Source organism: Sturnira hondurensis, unplaced genomic scaffold (assembly GCF_014824575.4).
Source record: "Sturnira hondurensis isolate 20B ecotype Veracruz unplaced genomic scaffold, ASM1482457v3 Scaffold0007406, whole genome shotgun sequence".
NCBI lineage: Eukaryota > Metazoa > Chordata > Mammalia > Chiroptera > Phyllostomidae > Sturnira > Sturnira hondurensis.
Window position 1 is genome coordinate 16,915,726 of NW_028080037.1, and position 20,713 is coordinate 16,936,438.

The following is a 20,713-nucleotide window of genomic DNA, read 5'->3' on the forward strand; positions in this document are numbered from 1 at the left end:
ACACATGGACAAAACCAATGAGGGCAGAGGTAGAATTGGGAGGTAGGTGGGAGTGGTTGGGGTGGGGGGGAAGTGTTGGGGGAAATGCAGACAACTGTACTTGAACAACAATCCAATTTAAAAAATAAAATAATTATGAACATCTTTCTACATTAAATGAGCTCTAAAATAAGAATTTTTTATGTCTACCTATTTAATTGATAAAATGGATATTTTGTATATAACCATGTAGTTGTGTAATTGTTATATCTATTCTTCTCATGCCACCTTCCTGCACAAAATTTTATTTTTTCTCTTTTGAATTCTTTCTTTGGCTATGTCCTAGAGCAGTCAGCCTAAGACCCTCAGGAACATACCTTTAGTCTGACAGCTTTGTTGACACAGTGCAAGGCCACAGAGTGCCCAGCAGGGGACCTCTGGGTGTCTGACCACACAAAAGGAAAGAATGTTGAAGTTTTGGAGAGAAGGGTGGGGTTAGGTGAAATGTAAACCAAGCAATATTTTGAGAGGCTCAAGGCAGAGCTGCATTCGAAGGGTCAACTTCAGGTCTGGACATCAAAGTCAACTCAAGAGGCCTGTTGCTCTGCAAACTCCAAGTCAAGATAGGTGTGGAATGCTGTTCAGTCCGGAAACTTCTTACCTAAAGTTATTTCTCTGTGACACAGCGACTTAGCTCCTCCAGGCATGTTTCACTCTTAGTAGTAGGATTTCAAACAGCAAATTTCTGGTAGTTTGTGATTTTTAGGGAGAAAAAAAGGAAATCTTCATTAAAAAAAAGAAACAGCCACTCGGATAACGTGGTCCTTGGGACAATTTACAGCTGTCACACGACCTTGGTAGAAGTAATGCTTCCCGTTGGTGTTGCAGCGGCTTCACGCACAACTGTTCTGAGGCTCGGGCAGGCGCACTGTACTTACTCCCTCCAAGCTCATTTTTACTTTTTCAACTCTAGCCTCCCCAGAGGTCATCATTTTTTCCCTTTTTCACTTTCCCTTACTGCGTGATCTAAAACAGCTCAGTCCACCCTCAGTCACTATTTCTAATGGCTATGAGAAATGCAGCTCCTCCCAGATGGTCCCTGAGGTATGTGGAGTCCTCAGGGATCAGAGGAAACCTGCCCAAAGAAAGCTTCTTCTCACCAGCGGCCAGCCAAGTGGGAGCCTCTAACTATGGCCACCTCTCTCAGGCTGCCCTCCAGAAGGTGGCAGGAACCAGTGTCTCCACCAGTCACCACAGGCAGAGGACTGGGGGGGCCGGGACAGTCCTCTCCTGGACTACAGCAGCTCCACTGTGCACAGATTGCTGCGGCTTCTCTGGAGTTCTGAGCCCAAGGATCTGCAGAAGCTGGGCCTCCAGCTGGGCTCCTTCTTTCTCAGAATCTCACCCTGACGGGCCACACTGAGCCTTTCTATACCAGACGGTCTAATTTTAAATGTATAAAGTAATCCAGTAAACAGATGCACATCTGAGACAGTCCCATGTCACCTGACGACAGGGATAGCTTCTGAGAAATGCTTCCTTGGGTGATAGTGTTGTCATGAGAGCACCATACAGTGTGCACTTACACAAATCTAGGTAGTGTAACCTACTGCACACCTCCATGGGATGGTGCAGCCTGCTGCTCCTGGGCTCCAAACCTGCGCGGCATTTTACTGCACTGAATGCTGCGGGCACCTGTAACACAACAGTACGTACTTGTGTATCTAAACTTATCTAAACATAGAAAAGGTGCTGTAAAAATACAGTACAAAAGATAAAAAATGGTACATCTTTATAGGGCGCTCTCCATGAACGGTGAGGACTGGCACGCAGGACTGGCAGTCACTCTGTGTGATTCAGCGGGGAGTGGGGAGTGAGTGTGAAGGCCCAGGGCCCTGCCGCACACTGCTGTAGACCGTATAACACTGACCACTTAGGCTACACTAATAAATTAACCTTAGGTGACTGTAACACTTTAAACATTTTTAACTTTTTAACTTTTTAAATTTGTTTTGATTTTTTGAAAACACCTAGCTTAAAACCCAAACACATTGTACAGCTATACAAAAATATTTTCTTTCTTGCCCTGGCTGGTGTAGCTCAGTGGATAGAGCACGGGCCTGCGAACCAGACGATCGCAGTTCGATTCCCAGTCAGGGCACATGCCTGGGTTGCAGGCCAGTTTCCGGCAGGGGCCAGTTCCCTGCAGGGGATGCATGACAAGCAACCATACATTGATGTTTCCTTCCTCTCTCCTTCCCTTCCCCTCTAAAGATAAATAAATAAAATATTAAAAAAAATATTTTCTTTCTTCATATCTTTATAAGTCTTTTTTAAGACTTTATTTATTTACTTTTATAGGGGCAAGGGAAGGAGAGAGGGAGAGAAATATCAATGTACGGTTGCCTCTCGTGTGTCCCCTGCTGGGAACTGGCCTGCAACCCAGGCATGTGCCCTGACTGGGAATCGAACCGCGATCCCTTGGTTCCCAGGCATGCGCTCAATACACTGAGCTACACCAGCCAGGGCTCTATAAGTCTTTTTCTATTATTATTAGTAGTACTTTAATTTTTTTGTTAAAAACTAAGACACAAGCACACACATTAGCACAGGCCCACGCGGGGTCAGGATCACCAATATCACTGTCTTCCACCCCCACTGTCTCGTCCCCCTGGAGGTTCTTCAGGGCCAATAAACCCAGGGAGCTGTTGTGACCTGTGGTAACAATCCCTTGTTCTGGAGGACCTGCCTGAGGCTCTTCTAGAGCAGGTTTTACTCTTTTCAGAAATACATCCAAGATGCTTTGCTTGGTTTTTTTTTCTCCCCCCCCCCCCGCCATAAACTTGCCTGTAAGCAGATAATGCACCTTGAAGGTTCTTCCCTATTAATGAAAAGCGGTTGGTGTTGGAGCTCCATGTTTTCAAGTTTTTAAGGAGCTTGAAGGCTTTTGCTAAGCCCTTTCCTGTGGATTTTCTTGGGGGGTGGTTTTCTTTTTCTTCTCCTATAGTTGCCTTTTCTCTGCCGCTTCTTTAGTCTTCCCGTTCCCACAGCTCGCCAGTCGTTTCCTCGGGAACCACCTCTTGGAGCTCCTCAGGGTCATCCTCATTCACACCCAGGTTAAAGTTGTTCGCTGTCTTAATCTCAGCGGCACTGACCTTTGTAACACATGCGCTATGACGGCATAATGGCTACAATGTCCCTGGACAATAGGAATTCTTCAGCTCCATTATAATCTTTATAATGACCACCACTGTATATGCGGTCCATCATTGATCGAAATGTCATTGCGTGGTATGTGACTGCTATTTATCTATCCCAAGAGCTTGGCTTGTGATAAGTCAGGCACAAAAGCAGATTGTCTTGAAAGAATGAATCTTGGCCACTTGCCATAAAATGATTGCAATAAAACACTTATTTGGAAAGGATTAGGGGTGTTTTACAGGCTTAACGTCTTCACAAATTGAGCTGGAAGGGAGTTTAGAATAATCTTGTCCAACTCTTTCATCTTACCCGGCGTGACCAGGTCAAGGTCACACAGCACGGCCAGAGTTAACTCTCATACATCAGTTCTCCTGCGGGACTGGGCAGTTGAGAAATCCTTCGTTTTCTTTCTGTGCAGAGATTTTTTTTTTTAGGTTACTTTTCTAGCCCTGACAAAAACCCTTGCTACTTATGGCTTTGTGTCTCAAATGATTAAATTCTGTTCCTTAACTTGTTTTGTTTTGTCTCCCGGGAGCTGGACTGATTAAGAAAACCAGCTCTTCGGGTCCAGGTCCACCCAGCCCCACCCCTCTGGGCGGGCAGATGACAGCTGACTCCAGCAGTCTCGCTCATGTGACCACCACAGCTCCGGGGTCTGCTCCGCCCCAGGCCGGGGTAGGCACTTCCAGGAGCCCCTTCTTCGAGGGGCAACAGGTAGGCACCTCAGCACTGCCCGAGTACCACCGCAACAGCCGGGGGCATACCAGACAGGTGCAGTCAAGCTGACTTGGGCACATCGGATGGCAGTCTCTTCAGGCAGCAGGACAGAATGTGGCTGGCCTCAACAATGACTCCCACCACTGTTACTTGCCCTCCCCTTCTCCTTGCCCCTGCCTCCAGGAAGACCTCTCTGCCCTGCCTTCCTCTGTTCTTTGGCTTTCTTTTCCTCTCAGCGACAGACATTTCCCGTTTTTTTTTTTCTCTGCTGACTTAGCAGCACACTGCCTGGAGAGATTAATCAGTGACAGGAAGCTGCCTCTTCAGGAGCAGTGATCGTCTGTGGTCACGACAGACTCTGCAAGGCCAGCTCCAGGAGCGTCCAGCTCCCTGCCTGCTGCTCACCCGCCTGCCGCTCACCCACCTGCCGCTGCCATGGGGCACCTTGGGGCCCTCCTCTTCCTGCTGGGGGCTCTGGGGGCTCTCGCTGATATCTGCCGTAAGTAGCTGGACATACCCTGTGCTTTTGGCCTCCCAGGTACTTAGGAGGGGTGACTATTTTGTCCGAGCCCCTCATCATATATCTGGGGAAACCGAGGTGCCGATGTTAGGGTAGGTACGACTTACCAGCCTGCCCCTTTGGGCTCCCAAAGCAGTGGGGCTTAGCTGGACCCCACTGTTTAGCATGTTGTGCTGAGATTAGTTACACGTCTGATTCCCCACCAGACACGGTCTCCTCCATTAATTCAGTCATTTGTTCATTTATCCATTTGAGACACATTGATGGAGACTTCTCTGTATCAGGTATGGTGCTAGGGTTTGGGGAAGGACCAAAGAGCAAGACGAATCCAGTCTCTGTCCTCCTAAAGCTGCTGTCCTAATGGAGCAGCAGGCAAAGGAAGTCAAGGAGCAAACCAGTGCTGTGTTTGGGGACTGAGGTGAGTGCCAAAGGAAGGCACAAAGTTTGGGGAAGGATTTCCAAGGAGCTGGGGGCGGGGGGCAGCATGGCAACTGCAACACAAAGGAGGAAGAGAAACTGGCAAGGAAAGGAGTGGGGGACAGACCCCGCCCCAGGCAGAGGGAGGTGAGTATGGAGACCCTGGTCAGGAGATGAGTCCCAGAGGGTCAGGGAGGGCCACGGTGAGACATTTGCATTATATTCCTTATGTAATATAAGGGCCGGGCCCCCAGAGCCTTCTCTGGACCCGTCTGTGAGTCTGAGTGCGCAGGTCTGGGGATACCTGGTCGCTGGGGCCAGACAGGAAGCAGGGCCCAGTCAGGAAGCAGAAGCCGGGAAGGAAAGCCTCTGAACTCTGGGGCCACCCACCTCTTTCCTTCCTCTTATACTCTGCCTGTGGCGTCATGCTCTGCAATACGCTTTCACCACCAGGCTCTCTTGTGGTCCTTGGAGAAACCGGAAGGCAGGTTTGGTCATGCCAGGTGATAGATGACGGCTTCGCCTATCCCCGGGGCATGGAGGGGCTAGGTGACCTGCCCAAGGTGCTCCGGCTTTCCAGGAGTCTGGCTTGGCCAGACTCAGGTCTCAGAACTCCAGAGCAAGGTCTTGGGCTCCACAAGTGCAGCCTTAGCTCTTGGTTCCTGTCTGGATAGTTCCCAGGGTAGACTAGGGACCTGCTCTTCAACCTCACTGATTGTGAACATTTTAAAAGTCTTCTTCCCATGGAGCCTGGAGAGCCCCGGACTGGGTCTGCCGGTGCAGCTGGCTACTGCTGAGTCACTTAGTCACCCTCAGCCTCGTTCCCTCAGCTGGACAATGGGTGAAGAAGGCTCCCCGGCCTTCCTCCTCTGTGTATGCCAGGATCCCATGCGCCTGCTTTACCGGCTGAAAGCTCTATGCAATTAACAGGGATGCTGCAGCCATGTTTGTGCGAGGTGGGCTCCTGTGCTTCGGAATGTTAACGCCCATCAGGAGCTGCGTGGCCCTGTGAGCAGGAGGCTCTGGTGGGGCCAGTGCTAGCCCAGGGCCACTTTTATTACCCTGGGTGAACTCTGTCTCCTTCCTTCTAAGGAGGCTGTTTATAGCTCCAGCCTTTTTACCACTTCTAACCCCAGGGCTGACTCATCTGCTGGAGTTCAGATCCCAGGATGAGGCAGGGATTGCTTCACCATTTTGAAGTATAGAGAAAGAAAAAGAGAAATCTGGAAAGGACAGGTGATGACCAGAAAGACAGGCTGAGTGGAGGAGACGGACACAGAGAAAGACCCTAAGAGCTGGGAAAGGCAAGAAGAAAAATTCCCACTTTCTTCCCCCATCCCACTCCCCCTACCTTCCTGCTTGCTATGAGAATAGCAACAGGTATCTACAACTTTGGGCAAAATAGGCATAAGATGGTAGGACCCTCACCGGCAGAGATGGGGCTGTGTGAGAGGAGGCTCCGGAGGTGAAACCGGAAAAGTCAGCGTTCGTGCCACCTGTCACTACCAACATCAGTAAGTAGAGACAAGGATTGAAGGTGCCGGTGATGTGAGATGACAGTGCGTTATGTACCCTCCAAATTGTCTTAACTTCTCATCTCAAGCCAATCTTTTTATAAAGAGAAGAAAAGAGTAGGTAGAGGGTTTGGGATAGGTTAAGTGGATAACAGTTGCAGGCGAATTTCCTAGTCCTTCTTATGTGCTGGTCAACAATTCTCTATTTGCGTCACGGTCACCAGCATTCCCTCCCTGGAACACGATGGCTGAGACACTGTCTCCAGACACCATCTCCATCTCGAACTCCTGGGGTAGTTCTGGACACGCATGCCAGTTCCTGGAATAACAGCTTTCCACCTGCTTTAATCGCTTAAGTCTATCTATGGACTATCACTACAGCTAAAACCTTTAACTCTTGAGCTCCCTATCAGAGGCACGTGGCCTGGAAGTTCCTTTGGGAGGGGTGGCCTTCGAGGTATCCTGGGACAGGGCACAGAGGACACAGGTGGAGCCCTGCAGTGACCTGGAGGCAGTAGAGGGGGAAAGTCCAAGGTGACTGCAAAGCTTAGGTTCCTTCCCTAAAAGAAGAGGTTGGATGGAGGTCAGCGGGGTCTGGGAAATACGTCACCTGCAGCTGGGAAGTATCCCTAAGGCTTCAGCTTCCTGGGTACATCCAGGTATTTTCATATTTTAGTTACAGAGTTTCAGGTAAATTCCAAAGCACACAGATAAATGGTTCAAAATGTGATGGCTTTCTAACAATTCACCTCACAATCTCTGGTCCACTTGTTGCCTAAACAGAGGTAGCAGGAAAAGGGTTATTTTGAGAGCTTCGTAAAGGAAGTTCACCAGGCAGCCCCAGGCAGCCAGCGGGCAGTGTTTTAAAACTGGATGCGTTACACGTTCCCCATGTGGGTTGAAGTTTTTGGAAATGGGTAGAACAGGCGGTCAGCAGAGTGTCACAGAGCAGGGGCTTTGCAGGCAGGTCCACCTCAGCAGCTCCAGGTAAGACACGACTCTGAACTTCCGTTTCCCTGTTTGTACAAAGCGACGACGGCACACACAGCACGGGGCTGGCGTGAGGACCCAGTGAGTGCAGTCAGGCACAGTGACCGGGGCACAGCACACGGCTTGGCCTCCGGTCTCTGTCACTCCTCCTGGGCAGAGTCCTTGCCAGGCGCAGGCTTCCTTTGCGCTCGGCCCACGACCCCTCTCCGGGCCACTCCAATCACCCTTTCAGGACACCTGCTTCCCCGCTCTCCCCCGTTACCCCTGCTGCCTTTTGTTCTGGCCAGATTTCCCCATACAAATAGGGTCTGTTCTGAGTGGAGTTGGGGTGGGGACACTTATTCCCTGGAAAAGGCCTTGGGAAGGTAAAAGAAGCTCTTTGCAGGGCGGCCTGGCCTTGCGACCTCACTTGGCCTGTTTTCTCTCCTAAGACATACCGGCGGTGGACAGCAAGCTGGTGCAGAGTCTGGGTCAGCGCCTCTTGCCCTGGTTGGACCAGCTCTCCCCAGAGTACCTGAACCCCAGCATCTACGTGGGCCTGCGCCTCTCCAGCCTGGAGGCCAGCACCAAGGAGGCCTTCTACTTGCACAGCCTCAAGCTCGATTACCAGCAAAGCCTCCTGGAGTATTGCCATGCTCTCTCTTCCCTTTTCCCCATGCCCTGCTCCACACCCTGAGAGACAGGAGACCTGAGTTCTGGTTTTACACCCGCCACGGCTTGGTTGGGAGACCTTAGACAAGTTTCGTCTCCTCTGGGCCTTTCTTCACGTGTAGGATGGGGCTGGTCTGACTAGAATGAATATACCAATACAGGGTCCTTGTGCTGCTCCTGCACCCACCCTCCTGTACCTGAGGCAGACATCACTAATCCATGACCACACTCTTCCATACTGAGCCCAGAAGCAGCACCTGACTCTGGGCTCCCTTTCTAGAGGGATTAAGGGGAGGCCTGTTCTGAGGTCCGGTGGAGGGATTTGAACAAGAGATGGAGGATAAGGAGCACCATGGAGCACCTGCTGATTGGACTCCCTCTTGAGAAACGGATGCAGGGCATGGAGAAGAAAGATAGGGAGGAGTGCGTGGGTGAAGGGCGGCAAAAATGGTGGGGCACGCCCAGGTCATTTGGGTGGGAGAACCCTCAGAGTTTATCCTTGAGTTTAATTTTTCATCTTGATAAAATATGTGGCATACACTTCCCAACTTACATGGCTGCTATCTCTGCTTTTGGGTGGTTCTAACAGATTTTCCAGCTGCTAGGATATTTTTCACTTTGCAGTGCTGTGGGNGACTGGAATGAATATACCAATACAGGGTCCTTGTGCTGCTCCTGCACCCACCCTCCTGTACCTGAGGCAGACATCACTAATCCATGACCACACTCTTCCATACTGAGCCCAGAAGCAGCACCTGACTCTGGGCTCCCTTTCTAGAGGGATTAAGGGGAGGCCTGTTCTGAGGTCCGGTGGGGGGATTTGAACAAGAGATGGAGGATCAGGAGCACCATGGAGCACCTGCTGATTGGACTCCCTCTTGAGAAACGGATGCAGGACATGGAGAAGAAAGATAGGGAGGAGTGCGTGGGTGAAGGGCGGCAAAAATGGTGGGGCAAGCACAGGTCATTTGGATGGGAGAACCCTCAGAGTTTATCCTTGAGTTTAATTTTTCATCTTGATAAAATATATGTGGCATACACTTCCCAACTTACATGGCTGCTATCTCTGCTTTTGGGTGGTTCTAGCAGATTTTCCAGCTGCTAGGATATTTTTCACTTTGCAGTGCTGTGGGCGGGGGGCACCCCAGGCCAGGTTTATCTGGGGGGCATTTTGTCCTGGAAATGTTGCTAACTGGCTTTGTCTTGGGTTTGCCTCCAGCGATGACAGTGGTGACCTCCAGACCAAGCCCTCCATGGGCCAGCTGGCTCTCTACATGCTCGCTCTCAGGGCCAACTGCGAGTTCATTGGAGGCCACAAGGGCAACAGGCTGGTCTCACAGTTGAAGCGGTTCCTGGAGGATGAGAAGAGGGCCATCGGTGAGGGGATGTAATCTGCCAGGGGTGGAGAGGGCTCATCAGAGCTTGGGGGTTTCTCCCTAGGCCTCCTTCCAGCCCTTCTTCTGCCTATCTCACTATCCACTTAGAGGCTCAGGCCTGCCCTGGTAGCCATCCTTGATCAAGCCTTTCCTGCGCTCCACATCACTCTGTCAGCAAGTTCTGCAGCTCAGCCACAAGGATTGACCTGACTATCCACTCCTGGAACAATAGCATAGCCTTCTTACCTCTTACCCCTCACCCTTTCTCTGCCAACTTTCTTGCTTCCTGGCTGGACCAGCACACACAAAGCGAGCATTTTAAATATAAATCTGATCTTTTAGGGCTGCTTCAGTCCTACAGGGGCTGCTCATTGCTCTGTTCACAGGCCCAGCCTGTCTGCCATTTTCTCCTCTCTGGGCTCTGCCTACCCACTCTCTGGCTCACACACTCACGCCACCTTTCTCCATGGGGTCCAGCCACACTGGCCATCTCTTAGCTCCCAAATCAGGGTCTCCGTATATGTTCCCTGTCTCTGGGAGGTTTCGCTCCCCCTTCTATCTCTCTCCCGCCTCACCTCCCCAGCATCACCCTCTTAGAGACTCTTGCCCTGACTCCTGCGATACTCAGAGACATATGTTGTACCGCCCCACAGACCTCCATCCCCATTTCAGTTCTAACCACGCTCCTGTGAGTGTGGATTGTAAAATTGTCACAGGCCCCAGAGGCACTGTGCCTGGCCTGTGGTTACGTATTCCTACCTCCAGGCACAGCACGTGACACTTAGTGAGGCCTCAGCAAGTAGGGGTTGAAGGACTGAGGGATCCCATGACCCAAAGGAGGATGTTGGAAAGTATAGGCCATAGGTTCCTGTGTGCTGGTGGGGCTGGTTGCTGGGAGGGGACAGAGAGGCAACCCCCTCGCCCCCTGGTTTTCTCTCTCTCAGGGCATACTCACCAAGGCCAGCCCCACACCAGCTACTACCAGTATGGCCTGAGCCTCCTGGCCCTGTGCCTCCACCAGAAGCGAGTCCATGACAGTGTGGTGGGCAAGCTCCTGTACGCCATGGAACACGATCACCATCTTCACCAGGGCCACCAGTCCGTGGGTGAGTGGGCCAGACCTCACGAGGCCTGGCTGGGGCTCCTGCAGTTCACCTCCCCAGCTGAAGGCCTCTAACCCCTAGCCCCATGCTCACCTGTCCTTGGGACCCCCACTTATAGAGTTGGTTAGGAACAAAACAGTGAGGACTTGTGTGCGGTGCAGCGGCTGTGACCTGAGCTGGAGCTGGACTGGGGTCCCAACCCCAGCTCTGTGGTCATTGTAGAATGCTCTGGACTAGTCAGCTGGCCTTCCTGGTTCAGTTACTCCTAGAAAATAACTTCCCAGCAGTGTCTCATTAAACATGCCTCATGAGTCAAGGGCTTAGCACCATGTCTGGCGTGGAGAAAGTTCTGGATAGAGAGCTGGGATCTGTTATCATATGAGCTGGGAAGCCTGAGACCTGGATTCTGGATCTGCTTCCTCACTGTGTCACCCTGGGCCTCCCAACCCCTCCTGGTCATTGTACATCAAGGCTTGTTCTGGGAGTGAACATGGGTGTGCCTCCCAGAGGCTGGGGGAGGGTGGAGTAGGTTAGAGGGATGGTTGGAGGCCCAGAGAGAAGAAGGCAGCGGGGCCCCTGCCAGCAGGGCCTCTGCCAGCAGGCAACTTGTTCTGCCTCCAAAGCTTGTAGGAAAACATCCCCAGGGCCAGCCTGACTGGTGTGGCTCAGTTGGTTGGGCATCATCCAGCAAGGTGAAGGGTCACAGGTCTGATTCCTGGTCAGGGCACATGCCTGGGTTACGGGTTTGGTCCCCAGCCAGAGTGTGTATGGGAAGCAACCAACCAAAGTTTCTTTCTCACATCAATGTTTCTCTCCTTCTCTCTTTCCTTCCATGCCCCCCTCTCTAAAAGCAAATGAACAAATTAAACTTTTTAAAAAATCCCCAGGGCCTAGGCAGTGTCCTGGGCCTGTTGAAGCAGACCGCCTTGGGGTCAATCCGGGCAGCAGTCCATGTAAAACTCGCCTGGTGATTCCAGTGTGCAGGCAGATTTGGGAATGAGTGGTGCAGGGTACAGTCCTTCTGGGCCTTCCTCCTCCAGTCTCTCCCTAGCCTCTAACTACCAAGCAGTACATAGGGGCAGGGTGACCAACCATCCCCATTTGCCCAGAACTAAGGGGTTTCCCAAGACACTGGACTTACAGTGCCCAGGCTGGGAAGGTCTTGGGCAAACTCAGCTGAGTTGGGGGCTAGCTGGTAGAAACTTTCTAAAATGCTGATTGGCTGTGTTGATTCCCTTTTCCAAGGCCCCTGTGGCCATGCGTTGCCCCTGCACCCTGCCTGGGCTGGCTCCCATTGGCTCTGTCCCCTGCAGATACAATGGCCATGGCAGGCTTGGCCTTCACCTGTCTGGAGCGCTCCAACCTCAACCCCAGTATGAGAGACCGGATCGCCCAGGCCATCAGGACAGTAAAGGGGAATATCCTGAAGGCCCAGACTCCGGAGGGCCCCTTTGGGAATATCTACAGCACCCCTCTGGCGCTGCAGGTGGGAAAGAGACTCTGGGACTGTGGGCCCCGCTGGTGGCTGGTGGGAGGTGGACTGCTCAGCTGTTTTCTCCCTGCTGGCTGACCCACCTCCTCTTTCTCTCCCCCATTCTGTCACCAGTTGCTGATGACCTCCCCTATTCCCGAGGTGGAGCTGGGCACAGCATGCCTCAACGCGAGGGCTGCTCTGTTGGCCAGCCTGCGGGATGGGGCCTTCCAGAATGCTCTCATGATTTCCCAGCTACTGCCTGTCCTGAATCACAAGAGCTATGTGGATCTTATCTCCCCAGACTGCCTGGCACCAAGAGGTATCCAAGCCTTTCACGAAAGCTTGGCTGTTTTTGATCTGCAGGGCACTCATTGAAGTCTGCATGGCCCAACGAGGGCTGGTTCTTCGGTCCAGATTTGCTGAAAAAACAGGGGTTTGCGGGTGTGTGTGGGACATGTTGGCAGCTAAGAGGTAGTCATAGCTTCTAGAAATTCACAGTGTGGGGAGGGAGATGCTAAATGGAGAGCTCTGAGTGAGCCAGGAATCTTCAGCCCTACTGTGATACCCAGGACAGAAATGCTTGAATGAATGAATGGATGGATGAATGAATGAATGGATGAGGAGTGACACATTTTGGTTAGCTCTCATACATAGTGAGTCCCAATTAGCAGCCTGAATCAGGGCTTTCCCTGGGAGAGGGGCTTGAGTTGGTGAGTGGGATTTTCCAGAGGAGAAGAGAGCAGAGGAGGCCACAAGAGCAAAGGCACAGAGGTGTGAAGACTGGAATTTGGGCGAAGGGTCTTCCTAGAGAGCGGGGTCTGGGAGAATGAACTAGGGTGGCAGGCAGGAGAATGAAAAGGAAAGGAGAACTCAGGGAGAGCGGGGGAGTGATATGAGCAAATGCGTATTCTAGAAAGAGCCCTCTGGGATATTGTATAGCAGATAGGTGGGAGGAGGTTACTGGAGGCAGAGAAACCACTGAGGGGGCTGACCCTGGGGGCCAAGGGATTGGGGGCGGGGCCTGGGATAGCACCAGGTTTCTGCTGAGCAGGTGGTGGTGGCGTGGACTGAGATGAGACCATGCAGAAGGCGGAGGTCCTGATCGGTCACAGCGTCTTCAAGGGAAGGAAGGAGGACTCACCGCCAGGCCCCCTGCCCTCACACTGGCTGATGCTTCCTCTCTCCTGTGTACAGTCATGTTGGAACCAGCTACGGTGACCCTCTCACAGACTGAAGGCCCAGAGGTCATCCAGGTCACGCTGACGGTCCCCAGTGTCTGGCCAAGATACGCACACTCCATCTTTGTCCCTGCTGGGTCCTCCTTGGAAGATGTCCTGAAGAAGGCCGAGGAGCTTGGAGGATTCACGTGAGAACCCCCACTCCCAGCACTCACCCCACCCGACCTCACACCCCTGAAACGGGATCATGCCTACATAAGATGGGAGTGCCTCTCATATTATCAGTGGGGAATCTGGCCCCGGCGGGCTCAGGGCCTTCCATCTGGCCTCCCAGACTTCTCTCCTGAAAGATGTGCCTCAGTTTGAGAGGGCCCCAATTTCTGCCCCTGGTTGGATTTCCCAGGGGACAGCCTCCTGCAGTCAGGGAGGGCCCAGAGCCAGCACCTTGGGGTCATCTGGGCCCAGGAAACTTCAGGCCAGGGAGTCAGAGCCAGAAAGAGAGAAGAGAAAAACAGAGACAGACAGTGTGCAGAGAGAAGTACTCTGAGCAGCCACATGGCCCCCGCCCCCAAGGTTAGGTACCACATGGCCCCACAGATTTAGGGAATGACTCCGTAAAGGAGGTTGTTTCCTGACACCCCCTAAAATGACACTTTTCTTTTGCTTAAGTCGCCCTGAATGAGTTTCTGTTTCTTAAAATCACAAACCATCCCCCTCTAAAACCTAATCCATCGGTAAGCCTTTTGAGAGAGGAGGGACATGACCATGAAGAGTTGAGAGGACCCTTGGCTGTGACGTCCAGATGGATTGGAGAAATGCAAAGCTGGAGGCAAGGAGTTTGAGGGGGAGGTGTGACTGAGGAGATTCTTGTATGCAAGGATCCGGAAACCTAACTCCAGTGCTCTCTGGTAATGAGGAGCATGGTGTAGGTAGAGTCAGAGAGAAGCAACACAGCCACAAGAAGAGAGGAACACCACTGAACCATAGAAACTTCCAGAACCAGGGATCCAGTGCCACCACCACATGCCCCTTCCCCCCAACCCTGTTCCAGCTTCTCTCTACGCATTGGCTCCTCCCTCTCTCACTGAACATTGGCATTTTGTGTGTGATGCTGGTAGCTTCTGATTCTTGCCTCTGCAACCTCAGCCCTCAGAGACGGGCCAGCTGCTGGGTTGATAGTGTAATAATAGGTGCTCCTTCCTGCAGACCATGGTCATGGTCAACACAGAGGGGATGAAGTCACCTGAATGGGCAGTGTCAGTGGGACTGGAGAGGAGGGGTGGAGGTGAGACCCAGGGCAAGGTAGCCCAGGAAGGGTGTGCCTAGCAACTGGCCCTGAGTTCCTGGTGTAGATGAGCATCGCTTTTGCCCTTGGGTCCAGAAGTCACCTTCTCTCCTTCTTTTCCTGTCCCTTTGGTAGGTATGGAACACAGGCCTCCTCGTCAGGCCCTTACCTGACCTCCGTGATGGGCAAAGAAGTAGGGGAACGTGAGTTCTGGCAACTTATCCGAGCCCCCGACACCCCGCTGCTACAAGGTGAGTCTGGTGGCTGGCCACCTCTGGGCGTGTCCCCCTCCACAGCCCTGACCCAAAAGGCCTGACGTGTCATTAGCTTGCTGCAGCTTCCCCCCAAACCTTCCCGGGCCCCAGCCTTGGGTAACACTGATGCTCACATTCACAGAATTTATTACCGAATTCTTAAGAATTTTTATGTAGGGTAGTGTGGCAACTCTAAGATAGGCAAAAAAGAATAAGAAGAAGAAGAAGAAAATTCAAATCACCTGTAATTCGCTACCCAGAACTAACTTCTTTTAACTTTTGGTGTATTTTCTCCCAGATAGTTTTTTTTTTTAAGATTTTATTTATTTGCCCTGGCTGGTGTAGCTCAGTGGATTGAGCACAAGCCTGTGAACCAGAGGATCGCGGTTCGATTCCCAGTCAGGGCACATGACTGGGTTGCAGGCTGCTTCCCTGCAGGCCAGCTCCCAGCAGGGGATGAATGAAAGACAACCATACATTGATATTTCTCTCCCTCTCTCCTTCCCCTCTAAAGATAAATAAATAAAATTAATTAATTTTTAAAAAGGTTTTATTTATTTATCTTTAGAGAGGAAAGAAAGGAGAGAAGGAGAGAAACATCAATGTATGGTTGCCTCTCATGAGTCCCCTGCTGGGAACTGGCCTGCAACCCAGGCATGTGCCCTGACTGGGAATCGAACTGCAATCCTCTGGTTTGCAGGCCTGTGCTCAATCCACTGAGCTACACCAGCCAGGGCTAATTTTTTAAATTCTTAATATACTATAGATATCCTTCTGTGCTGGTATGTGTAGAGCTTCTCATTTCTTGGTAATGGCCACATAGAATATGTTATCCACTAGGGCTCTTTTGGCTGCAGGTAGCAAGAAATGCAGTGTGAACTAGCTTCCACAATTTGACACCTATTGGTCTGTATGATTAGAGTCCAAAGGGCTCCAATCAGGACTTAAGGCTGGTGTAACCCGGGCTCCAGCCCACTTCCCTGGAACTCTGATCCCCTCTCTTGGTCAACTTCCTCCTCCAGCGAGGTCCTTCTATATCTTCCCAGGGTTGTTCCCTTTTAGGACTGAGGAAACTTGTCTGACTCCCCAGCAAACCTCTCCTGGTGTCTCGAAGGTGGAATGGTGACACAGGCACATTTCTGGGTCCATCCCTATTGCTAGGAGATGGCCCAGGTTCAGCAGCCACCACGGCTGGAGAGAAGGGATCACCACATGACTTGCTTAGGCCAATCAGGGCCCACCCAGCACCATGTGCTGCATAAGGGGGTGTGGAGCAGGACGAGTGGACCTCTAGGTTGCCTCCAGTTTTGTGTCTTATGCCCCAAACGGTCATGAGCATCCTTGTGCAACAGTTCAGTCACCAGACAGACCCTTAAAGGTCAACTGTCCCTGCTCCTGCTACCTGGAACTTCGGCTGAGCACTTACCAGGTACCAGCTATTTGGCCAAGTGCGGTGTGGAAGGTGGGAGCTTCCCGAGGAAGCCCCGTGAGGAGCATTGCCTTTCCCTGCCTCGCTTCTGAGTAAACTGATGGATGAAACAAGGGGGTGGCAGACGAAAACCCAAGATCTGGCCTCCATGGCTGCTAAAGGCTGGACTGGAGGATGTAGCCTGGGGGAGAGCCCGATGGACTCAGTCATGAAGTAGTCGGGGACAGTTGTGTCCTCTACCTCCTGTCCCCTTGCCCTCCTCCCCTCCCCCGACTCCTGCAAGAAGCCCGCACCCACAGGAAGAAGGAGGGCCTGGTTGTTGATGTCCCGATTACCCTCATTTCAGAAATGGGAATACCAGCACTCACAGAAGTGGATAATTTGGATAATTTGCCCAAAGTCACACCCATAGTGAGTGACAGAGCTGGGGCTTGCAGCCAGGTGTCCTGCTGGAGCCTGGGTTGCCTCCTGTGAGTGAAGGGTGGCCCCCTGGAGACTTCACTTGTGGTCCTGGTTCCACCTCCACACCACACGGAACAGTCCCTCTTCCTGGCAGCCCCTCGGGGACTCTGAAGATAGTGACCATCGGGTGTTGTTGGCGTCTCTGGTTCCTCTCACCTCGGTTGTCCAGGATGCTGTCCCTCGCCCCCAACTTCTGGAGACTGCCCCGCTGCAAAATGAGGCTGTGGGCCCCAGGGACCCCGGGTCACGGCTGAGTTCAGGGTCTCCACACAGGCCCTGGACAGCCCCCACTTTTCTATCGCCAAGCCCTGGGCAGATCTAACAAACCATGGCCTCGGGGTGGAGGTCCAGAAGCTGAGATGAGAGGTGGGTCGCTTTGCCCTGTTGACACCCCTGCTCCACCTGTTTCTGCAGGGATTGCTGACTACAGACCCAAGAATGGAGAAGTCATCGAGCTGAGGCTGGTCATCTGGTAGCCCCCCAGCTCACCGACCCCAGCCGCCTTGAACAATCTCTGTACTTCTGCCTTCCGTCCAGACATCCCCGAAACAGGCATGCGCCCGACCCTGCCTCCACCTCACATGCACTTGGAGCCACGTCCTCGGGTCACCCAACCACCACCCCTGCAAGTCTCCCAAGCCACCGCCCACCTGGGAGAAGGGGGCCAAGCACCTTCCCTGGAATGTCTGTGACTGAGTCTGGCCCAGCCTGGACCTGCAGGCAGCCCGTCAAGGCCACTCGGGGTCTGCAGGGCATGAAGCATCTCAGACTCCTTAGCACAGGAAGTCTGCAGGCCACTGGCATTGAGTGCCACCTGCTCTGAGATTAGGGTCCCACAAGGAGACCTGATTGGCCCAGGGGCCGCAGCCCTGAGCCTACCTCTCCCATGCACTGTCAGGGCGGCGGCCCCAGAGTTCTCTGTGGTGTATGTGGCAGCTGGCAAGGACCCTGCGGGGCTGCTCAAAGCCTCCCTTCAGGATGATTAAAGTGTGGGTTATGCACACGCCCCAGCGTCCTGGTGCCTCGTGCTGGGGAGCCAGTGCAGGTGCCCTGCGCAGAGAAAGGGGGGCTTCCTCCGGGCAGGGCACAGAGGAGGGTGGGTGACTGTTCTGGGTCCTGGGGAGACGATGCTGGCAGTGGCGACGTTGATTGCCATTTAGGGAGCATGCGCTTGCCAGACACTTTCTTGCCAGACACTTTTGAGGTCGCTGATATTTTTGTTGTCATCTCCCCTTTACAGTTAAAGAAACGAGTGTTCAAAGAGGGCAAATGAGACACCACAGTGTCGAGCACAGCTTACGAGACAGACAGACCTGGCCTGCGTGGCCTCTTGGCTCCTTCACTCAGACACTGAAAACTGGAGGCTTCGATGATTGACATGATCACATGGCGGAGACCAAATTTGACTAGAGGCCCAAGACCCTGGAGCTTGAGTTCTCACCCCTGGCTTTTCCCCAGAGCAATCAGGACACCAACCCTGGCCTTGGCAGCCAGGTTGCGGGGACCCTGCCTCTCAGTGGGAAGGCTCTAAGTTATCCTCTGGGAAGTGGGGTTTGGGCCACAGAGACATCCTACTCACCCCATCCCACTGAAGTTAGGAAGGGGGCCTGCCCTCAGAGGGGTCCCTGATCAGCAGCATGTCCGTCAGGGTTTATAGTGATGCACACGGAGTCCTTGAAACCACGGAGGAAACACGTGCTGCTTCCTAGAACACCAGCTTCGAATATGCAGGGTCCGGGTAGGTAGCGGCAGTAGGCAATTTACGCGATCTTTCGTAATTGGAAACAAGCATCCAAGTGTCCGAAAGCCCAGAGTTAAAAATGGCCTCTGTTCTTAAGTGAGGTGTCAGTGTCCAGAACCCAGAGGGCTTGTCCTCCCACAACCACGGCCTGGGGTCCTTCCAGGAGGACCCGGGACCCGCCCCGTGACTCTCCCCTTATGACCCAGTCACAGAAGAGTAGTGACTCAGAGGGATCTGCTGTTGGCCTCGGATCACACAGCATGGAGGGAGCAGAGCCCGGATCCTCACCCGTTGACCCCCGCCCTTGGCACTTTCCAGTGCACCACCCTGCCACCTGGCCACCCCGTGAGACACCAACTGAGAAGGCCACAAACCCTTCCCATGCAGGACAGAACGGCTGTGGCTGCTCTAGGCCAGGTTAGAGAGAGGGTGGGCCGTAAATACTGGGAACACCCCTGCACTCGGCTTTCGAGAGTCCACGCATTGGGTATGAGCCGCCCTCCCGAGAGACTGTCCTAGGTTGTGTTTGGCCAGGGAATCTTGATCGGATCAAAGGATCTTTGCTAAAAAGACCCAATTCGCCAGCTTGGGGGCAGCCAAGAGCATCAGGGAAATGGAAGGTGGGGCTCAGGTCTCTGTCACTTCCACTCTCCTCAGGCCTTCTCCCAGTCCTCACATCACCCTCAGTCTGAGTGGCCCCAACAGTGATTCTGCCCTCTCTTGGTTCAAGTCCCCAGCCCTTTCTTAATTCTTTGTCTGTGCACCAGAGCCTGCAGGTGTGTGTGTGTGTGTGTGTCTGTCTGTCTGTCTGTCTGACCAGCACAGCCCACCTATGGACACTGGGTCAGGTGTCTGTCTGGCCTAACTGGCTGGGACCCTGAGAATGGGTGTGGGTGAGAGAACAGTCCAGAGCAGTCTGCTAAACAGAGGCCCTCCTTGGGGACCAAGGACCAGGACAGCATTTAGCTTGTGTTTGGATCTGGAGGACTCCAGACAAACCATTTCCCTTCTCTCAGCCTATTTCTTACTCCCAGGAATGGGATGGTACCTTGATTGGCTCAGCATGTTTATGCCTGTGACTTTGTCAGTGATCACAGAGGGGGAAACGGACACCCCAGGAGTGACTTGTCTAGGGACATTCAGTGAAAATAGGGGAGGCCTGTGCCACAGCCTCTGTAGCCCCGTTGCTAGTAATGGGTCCTTCCCCTCTCCTGTGCCTCCCAGAATCCCTCCCTGAATTGCCTGCTTCCACAGCAGCGCCATGGCCTCTCAAAGATCAGTACTCAGATGTGAGGCATTTGGGAGCCTGCGGGCAAAGGCAGGGTGCTCTGGGATGTCCCGGGCTTTCAGGGGGACCTCAAAGAGTGAGAGGGAGCCTCCTGATGCCCTCCATGAAGCTGGGCACCTCAGCCCCTCCTTCTCCCAGAAGGGAGAGTCCAGGTTAAAAACTGGGGCTCTGGAACCAGACAGACCGGGTCTAAATTCCCCAGCACCACTCTGGGCACCTTGATTCCGTCCCTCACTGAGCTCTCTGCAGCACCGCACTCCAGGAGTAACTGCAGCCAGGGTGCGACGGAGCCCTCTGTGCCTGGCAGCCAGTGGTGTCATACCTGTCTGCACCCTGGCCCTTCTGGACTGCCATCTGGGATCATCTGCTGGGCCACCCACCTGGAGTTCTGACCTCGGCCTTCCCGGGCAGCTCTCTCCACCCCACCAAGGCACCCAGGCTTCGTCTTGGTTAATCTTCATTCTTCATTGCTGACCCCTCCCCGGGCAGAGCAGGGGGGAGCCACTTTGTGGCAGTCTTGGAGGAGGTGTAGACAGATGTGCACTGCCCAGCACTCCCCCACCAGCTCAGCTCTGAGAAGGTCAGGGTGTTTATTGTTTATAAAAATTGTTATTGTTTTTTTATTAAAGGAAACTTACTGGAAACCTGACAGAATCCTGCAAAGAATATAACCCTTAAGGGGCCTTGATTCCTCCTATTCAGGAAACATGGGGGGAGAGCCATGTTTCTTTGGCTGCCTCAGTTTCCCTCCTATAACCCCTTATGGAGAAACTCTGTCTAAATACACCCATAGTTTAGTCCTTGGCCTAGAAATCCCCTGCCATACATTTTGGTATATTCCGCAGTGATTTGCAGGCTCCAGCGGGCACCAGAATCATCAGAGGCAAATGTGAAAACTCAGATTCCTGAGCCTACCATAGAACGTCTGACTGAGCTGGCCTTCGGTGAGGCTGGGGCTTTTAAATTCAGTTTCAAGTATGCTTAATGAGGGTTGGGGACACTTGCAGCCATTCTGCAATCTGAACACTAGAGGGCGCCCGCATCGGGCTGAGTGGTGGGTCTGTGAGGTCTTGTTCCTGCAGACAGGTTGCTGTCGTTGCTGTCATCAAAGACAAGCTACAGATAAACCGAATC

At 52.9% G+C, this 20,713-nt stretch overlaps 1 protein-coding gene across 2 annotated transcripts; it reads left to right on the forward strand.

Annotated features, from left to right (window-relative positions):
- Positions 1 to 3,784: 3,784 nt before the first annotated feature.
- TCN2 (transcobalamin 2) lies at positions 3,785 to 17,553 on the forward strand. Of its 2 annotated transcripts, none has more exons than XM_037052518.1 (10): positions 3,785 to 3,894; positions 4,178 to 4,396; positions 7,770 to 7,962; positions 9,209 to 9,366; positions 10,310 to 10,471; positions 11,782 to 11,954; positions 12,075 to 12,261; positions 13,137 to 13,308; positions 14,541 to 14,656; positions 16,965 to 17,553. In XM_037052518.1, the coding sequence occupies exons 2-10, from the start codon at positions 4,333 to 4,335 to the stop codon at positions 17,024 to 17,026; spliced, it is 1,287 nt and encodes a 428-aa protein (XP_036908413.1). In that variant the 5' UTR covers positions 3,785 to 3,894; positions 4,178 to 4,332; the 3' UTR covers positions 17,027 to 17,553. The 2 variants fall into 2 exon arrangements, with proteins under 2 accessions (XP_036908413.1, XP_036908414.1); XM_037052519.1 differs by having other exon boundaries at positions 3,800 to 3,894; positions 4,175 to 4,396.
- Positions 17,554 to 20,713: the final 3,160 nt, after the last annotated feature.